Raw genomic sequence first — 7,099 nt, 5'->3', positions numbered from 1 at the left:
GGTCATGCTAGAGAAGTAGTAGGTGTAGCAGTTCTCCGCGGGGGAAGGGGGTGATTCATGGTTAATGCCCCTCGTGCCCGGCCATTCCCAGCGAAACCTGTTTGGCTTCGATTCTCTGTAGGATTCCACGCCCGGGAGGAGTTGGTGAAGTCTGGCCCTTGGAGGCCTCGGTCAGGGGGCTGGAGTCCGGCTCCTACTTTCGGACGAGGTGACTGCGGGCAGTGCTCGCCTCCCTGCTCTGCGGCACCTGCGTCGGGAGCGGGCGGGACCGGAGGCGGCCCCGGGGCGGTGGGGCGCGGAATCCCGGAGGGACCCGTGAGGCGGAGGGGCGGGCTGGGGGCGGGCGATGGGAAGCGGTCCTCCTTCTTTCTCCCGCTCCCAGCAGGTTGGAGCGGGGTGTCGGCGGCCCGCGACGCAGGGAGGGGGCCGCGCCGAGACGGAGGGAGGGGCCGAGCCGCCTTCAAGAGTCATTGGAGGACGCTACCGCCCAAAGCTGATAAATAAGGGGACAGGACGCGGCTCCGAGCCAAGTTGGACGCCCCGATCAGTGCGAGGGCCAGGTCAGCGCCGGCCCCGCGAGGTGAAGCGAGGCGACCCCCGTGCGGCCATGGCCTCGCTGCTGGGACCTTACCCGTGGCCCGAGGGGCTCGAGTGCCCAGCCCTGGAAGCTGAGCTGTCGGATGGGCTGTCGCCGCCGGCCGCCCCGCGCCCGCCCGGGGACAAGGGGTCGGAGAGCCGTATCCGGCGACCCATGAACGCCTTCATGGTGTGGGCCAAGGACGAGAGGAAACGTCTGGCGGTGCAGAACCCGGACCTGCACAACGCCGAGCTCAGCAAGATGCTGGGTGAGTGAGCCGGCGGGAGGGCGCGCCCTGAGGTCGCGGGCTAGGGGCGCAGGTAGAGGCGGCCCCGGACAAACGCGCGGAGGGTGGCAGACCCTGGCAGGTGGGGACTCGCGGAGAACGCGGGCGTCTCTGTGCCCGCCAGCCTGGGCATCCATGCGAGCGTGGGTGTGAGAGCGGTGGCCGGGATTCGGGGGAGGGACCCCTTGGCAAGGCCCAAAGTGAAACAACGTGGCCCCGGGGTGGTCTCGGAGGTCTACTCCTGAAGACAGGAGAGGAATGGGGGTCCTAGGGTACCGACCGGGCGGGACAGCGTCCAGTCCTGAGTCGCCCGGCTGCGGAGACCCGCACTCGCAGAACTGCTAGGACGGAAACGCTGAGATGGGGTAGAACTGGCCTTTGCTGGGAATACCGGAGTGGGAAATCCGTCGTTCCGTGAACTTACCACGGGCACCCTCACAGGGGGAGGTGGTAACGATGATTAACGAATGTTCGTAAAGAGAGATCTTGCGGGAACGCATCGCTGCTTTAACTGTTTTTTCTGTTGAAGCAACAGAAAAAAAAAAAAAAGACTACGCAAGTAGACTCCATTGGAGACTCTTTCTCAATCGCAGCAGTTTAGTTAACTTTATCTGGATACTGAGGGCAGCCGGTGAGGGTCTGTCTGCCCTGGAGCCTGCCCCAGCTGCTTCCCTAGTGATGCCGTGCCTTCCCAGCTGGGGTGGTCGGCCTGGGGACAGGAACGAGCCAGACCAGGGGAGACGAGAGAGGATGTGAGGGCACGTCCGAAAAACTGGAGTTCCTGTCAGGGTTTCTTGTCTCTCCCCTGTCAGGAGCCGAGCACTTTTCAACTCCGCCCTCCTCCTAACCTCTTAGCCCCTTCGATGGAGAACTTATCCATTTGAACGTGTGGAAACCTTTCAAAGCACTTCGTGTGTGAGCAGACCCTAGGCCCTGTGAGTGGGGACAGTGCGTGGTCACCAGAGATTGGCCCTGCTCTCCCAGCCCAGCAGACCCCAAACCAAAGAAGCCGGTTTCCTTTTTCCGTTGGAGCTTTGGGCTCCTTCCTGGTCGGAACCATGGGCTGAGGACTGACGCCCACCTTTCTGCTGATTAGAGCCACAGGCCTGCGGAGAGGGTCTCCCCTGCGGTCTAGCCACCCTTGCAAACCTGCTGGCCCAGGGCTGGTTTCAAAGGGCCTTCCACCACCTGCCTGCCGGTTCGCCCTGCCCAGGAAGCCAGTGTCCCAGTGAGCCCCTTCCTCCATAAAAAAAAAAAAAAATACTGAAAACTGTATTTTACACTGTTGGCACAAAAACAAATTAATTAATATATACAATAAAACATTTTCTTCAACCCAGAAGTTCCTATTTTTCCCTTAGATTGCTAAAGAAATAAAAATACTTTTTTTGTGGGCCCCTCACTATTTTGGGGGTGGGGGTGGGTCCTACATGCTGTTCCAGACGCTCTTGTGACAGGACTATAGCATGGTTTCTGTTGTAGACCCAGGACCAGGGATAGGAGAAGGGCTTGGTTGGGGAAGCCTTATAAAATTGAGGCTGCCTGCTTCCAGAGAAAGGGCAGGCTGAGGGACTGGGGTGACAGATGCCTCCGGTAAGCTGATCCCTGCTGTCTATTTGCACTTAGGCTTTCAGAGTTTGCCGTTCATTTTGCAGGAAAGACACAGATTCCTTCCTGCTTAACCACACAGCCCCTGGCACTGAGTGAGGGAAACCAACCTGATGTTGCTCTTTCAAACATGGTCTTTCTAATCTGTTCATAGGATGATCTATTTCCACTCCCATGATTTCGCCCAGCCCTTTCCTTTCTGACCTAGGAAAGGAAAGGACTGGCTGTGAGAGGCCCAACTTTTTCGACTATAAGCTTTCTAATCGTTAACATTAAAAACTTCACCCACTAGCATTAGTATTTTTAGTACATACTAAAAATATATGAGAAAGTGCATAAAGGCGGTTACCCATTTAGTGGCATTTAAAATTAACCTATATTTTCTTAATACTGCAATATCCAGGTACACTTAGAAACCAGAGTCACATTTTATATCCTCGGTCCACAGACAGGGGAGGGTGGGGGTCTCTGGACCTTGGGTCTCTTGCCACGACATCATGGTCTCTGCCCTGAGTTGGGAGCTGCAGGCCAGTTAGCTCCAACTCTAGAGTTCCTGACACTTTTCAAGTTGCCCTTGTAAGTGACAGCTAAATATATTAATTGATGGCTGTCAGAATAGTTATAAACTTTTGTCCCAGTGGTAGGACACCTTTAATGACCACCCTCCCCCAGCCCCTTTGAAGGCCCAGCTTCAGAGACAGCCATCAGGGGCACGGGGTGGGGGGTGGCCGGCCACACATGCAGCCCTACTCCGCCCTACTCTGCCCTACTCCGCCCTACTCCGCCCTACTCCGCCCAGCCCAGAGAGCCCCGGGTGGGGGGTGTGCCCCTTTCCTTACAGAACGTATGGGGCCTGTCCTTTGGGCCAGTGACTCTGAAACTTCAGCACACATTAGGGTCAGGGGAGAACTTGTCAAAGTTGTGGAATCTGAGTTCACCCTAGGAGGTAACAACCTAAGGGGCCCAGACGTGACCTTCAGAAAACCTGCAGCTGGCAGGATGTGCAACGCACTTTGAAAGACTAAAGCAAATTACAAAACAACACACAAGTAAGGACAAATAGGAAACACAAATGAAAACAGCATTTCAGTGCCAGCAGGATGCATGTGTGAGATGCTTTTTAAAGAGAGTTTTGAGTTGTGTAGTATCACAATATATTTTCTAGTGGGGAAAATAGAGACCCAGGGAAGTTAGGGGGTGTTTGCTTCCACATGGAGAGTCAATGGCTGTGCAGGTGCGCCCTTGCCATGGTCAAAGGGTCCTCAGTAGATGACTGGAAGCTGCAGTGCACGGGCCTGTGTGTGTGTGTGTACATGTGTGCCTGTTGCATGTGCATGCCTAGCGTGCAGATGCTAGCATTCTGGCCACGGTCAGGTTTGCATGCAGAGGGGTCCTCTGACATTCAGATGTAAGGGACAGTGAGATTCTATCATTTAATTACATCTGTGAAACTATGAACTTTACCTGGGCTTCCCCATGGGAAGGCCTGTGAGATTTATGCCATAAATAAATATTACTGTATCACTGCCTGAGAAACAGCAATAGTCGATGAAGGCAGACAATTTTCATTAAAATGCACAAATAACTAAAATTGCTTCTCCGAGGGTTAAAAGTACCCAAATCAATGTTGTAATTTTATCCTGTGGCTGACATTGGCCTTTCGCTGTGAGTCCCATATTTGTTCCTCTGTTTTTGTTATTTAATGGCTTTTATATGAGAGGTGACGTGAGTGCGTGCATCGTTGGCGAGAAGTGGTTTTGCGCCATGCAGGCGAGGGGAGGTTGGTTTGACCTCTCTTCTGCGCTGGGATCTGCGCTGGGAAGAGGGTGTGGAGGGGCTGGGCCGCGGAGGGGATGGGGGACTGGGTTGGGGGACGAGGGGGACCGAGTGTGCCTGCTGCTTGGAGGCACCAGCCTGAGACAGGTGCGCCGGCAGCCCCAAGCCGTGCAGATGCTGATAGTGGCCTTCTCTGACTTGTGTGAGCAGGAAAGTCGTGGAAGGCGCTGACGCTGTCGCAGAAGAGGCCCTACGTGGACGAGGCGGAGCGGCTGCGCCTGCAGCACATGCAGGACTACCCCAACTACAAGTACCGCCCGCGCAGGAAGAAGCAGGCCAAGCGCCTCTGCAAGCGCGTGGACCCCGGCTTTCTCCTGAGCTCCCTGTCCCGGGACCAGAACGCCCTGCCCGAGAAGCGAGGCGCCAGCCGGGAGGCGCTGGGGGACAAAGAGGACAGGGGTGAGTACTCCCCGGGCGCCGCCCTGCCCAGCCTGCGGGGCTGCTACCACGAGGCGCCGGCAGCCGGCGGCACCCCGGGCAGCACGGACACCTACCCTTACGGGCTGCCCACGCCCCCGGAAATGTCGCCCCTCGACGTGCTGGAGCCGGAGCAGACCTTCTTCTCCTCCCCCTGCCAAGAGGAGCATGCGCACTCCCGCCGCATCCCCCACCTGCCCCGGCCCCCCTACTCCCCGGAGTATGGCCCCAGCCCGCTCCACTGCCGTCACCCTCTGGGCTCCCTGGCCCTCGGCCAGTCCCCGGGCGTCTCTATGATGTCCGCTGTACCCGGCTGTCCCCCGTCTCCTGCCTATTACTCCCCTGCCGCCTACCACCCTCTGCACTCCAACCTCCATGCCCACCTGGGCCAGCTCTCCCCGCCCCCCGAGCACCCCGGCTTTGACGCGCTGGATCAGCTGAGCCAGGTGGAACTCCTGGGGGACATGGATCGGAATGAATTCGACCAGTATTTGAACACTCCTGGCCACCCAGACTCTGCTGCAGGGGCCGTGGCTCTCAGCGGGCATGCCCCGGGCTCTCAGGCGGCACCGGCGGGCCCCGCAGAGACCAGCCTCATCTCCGTGCTGGCCGATGCCACGGCCACGTACTACAACAGCTACAGCGTGTCATAGAGCCCGAGGCCGCCCGTCCAGCCCTGCCTCGACGCCGCCGCTCTCCGCCCCGCGCCCTGAGCAGAGCCGACCGCGAGGTGCTGCTGCCCAGGGTGGGCACGTCCTCCCTGCGGGCCCTACGAGCCGGGTCCGCAGGTCCGAGTACCCTCTCCGCCCCCTTCTCTGCCCGCCCCACTCCCGGAAGCCTGCGTTTTGGGAGTATTCCTTCAAATGAGTTTTCATTGGTGACACCTAGGAATAAGGCAAAGTCGTTGCTGAAAGACGCTGGTTCCAGGTGGGATTTTCACAGACCTCTCCTCCCTGTCCCCATCTCAAACACAAATGTGTGAGAAGCCCAGATGCATTCACACTGCCCAGGCTTCTGATGCAACCGCAGGGATACAGCCGTCCCGAACTTTGGTGGTGGGGAACCCTGGGCTGGGATCCAGGGATCCAGGGTCTTCAGAGGGCTGGCCTCTCCTCCCCTTCCAGCCTGTGCCCCCCATCTATAAAGTGAGGGACATATTGGACGTCTAAGGTCCCTTCTGCTCCAGGGTTTTCTGACTTAGGATTCTTGCAAGGCTCAAAGGAGAAGGTTTTGACTCAGCAAGCTCCTTAAGGTGTAACCTGTGATAATTCCTTGTGCACAGCCCAGGGCTCTCTGCACTTGCACTGCCGTCCAAACTGATCTTAGTCATCCAAAGGACTCTTCCAATTTGAGAAAAGAACACTCTCATCCTGATTTGGGAAATTGACCACTAGGGTTGACTGCATCACTGAAAATGAGGTTGATTCAAGCTGTATTTTAAAAATATATTTTAGATGTTCTTTTTTATTATTATTATTATTATTATTCACACATTTCAAGAGAGTATATATGCAGCCTGAATATACACAGTCAGTGCGAGAGATGCAGCACACACACCTTCACGCACACCCTTCCACGCATGCCTGTGCAGCCTAAACCAGATACTCTTGTTGACATTGGCAACTTTTTTGTCAACTCCCTGTTCCTAATGACCCAAAGAACAGGGAACCTGAAAAGAATTTCCCCTAATCTGAATGTGCTGGTTGCTTGAGCAAAATTTCAGCACACTCTTTAGCAAAATTTCAACTCTCCTTTGCAGATGCTGTCTCTATTTCCTTCTTTCCCTTTCCTGGGATTGTTTGTTGTTGTTTTTTCCCTCTTCTTTGCTCATCCTCCACACCTGAATTGGCCACTAATTCAAAGATTCCAAGACTGACGCACAAGGCTGGGATGGGAATTCCTCCTCCTCACCAGCCAGATGGTTCTTTAGGAGACATCTTCAGACAGCACTTTAAAACAGCTTCTCCATGGCACCTTCCTTGTGCTTGCTCCCCAAAGAGCAGAAACCCATTGTGATTCAGAAAGTGTTTCTGTGCCCTGCCCCTGCCCCTAGAACATTGTTTCCTTCTCTCAGACCTCCTTTGAAGGAATGTACCGAACAGTGAGCAAAGAGGCAGTTGTTGTCTTTTAATGTCAGCATATTATTGCCTGTATGAAATATGTAAGTGTTTTATATATTCTCCTATTATTTTCACCTTATATTTTGTATTGTTGAATGATCCTTTTTTTTTCTTCTAAGGAGTCCAATTGTAAAGTCACTTATAAGACATGCTTAATCTTTATGCTATTACTGTATACAATGTTTGGTAATAAATAGTAAACCATTGACAATATGATTGACTGGTGCAGTCCAGAATGTGTATTAATAATTTTGT

At 54.9% G+C, this 7,099-nt stretch overlaps 1 protein-coding gene across 1 annotated transcript; it reads left to right on the top strand.

Annotated features, from left to right (window-relative positions):
• The first annotated feature begins 603 nt into the window (after nucleotides 1-603).
• SOX7 (SRY-box transcription factor 7) lies at nucleotides 604-6,835 on the top strand. The gene is made up of 2 exons (XM_054575924.1): nucleotides 604-845; nucleotides 4,458-6,835. Exons 1-2 carry the CDS (start codon nucleotides 608-610, stop codon nucleotides 5,375-5,377), a joined length of 1,158 nt encoding a protein of 385 aa, XP_054431899.1. The 5' UTR covers nucleotides 604-607; the 3' UTR covers nucleotides 5,378-6,835.
• The last annotated feature ends 264 nt before the right edge of the window (nucleotides 6,836-7,099 follow it).

This window comes from Pteronotus mesoamericanus, unplaced genomic scaffold (genome assembly GCF_021234165.1).
Source record: "Pteronotus mesoamericanus isolate MK-2021 breed Mesoamerican mustached bat unplaced genomic scaffold, CSHL_Meso_final contig_32, whole genome shotgun sequence".
Taxonomy (NCBI): domain Eukaryota; kingdom Metazoa; phylum Chordata; class Mammalia; order Chiroptera; family Mormoopidae; genus Pteronotus; species Pteronotus mesoamericanus.
Note: the sequence above shows the minus strand (reverse complement) of the source record. Positions and strands in the feature narration are given on the sequence as shown.

Coding starts and splice junctions, on each gene's coding strand:
- SOX7 (XM_054575924.1), top strand. CDS start 608: ATGGCCTCGCTGCTGGGACCTTACCCGTGGCCCGAGGGGCTCGAGTGC. Junction 846..4,457: donor CGAGCTCAGCAAGATGCTGG/GTGAGTGAGCCG, acceptor TTGTGTGAGCAG/GAAAGTCGTGGAAGGCGCTG.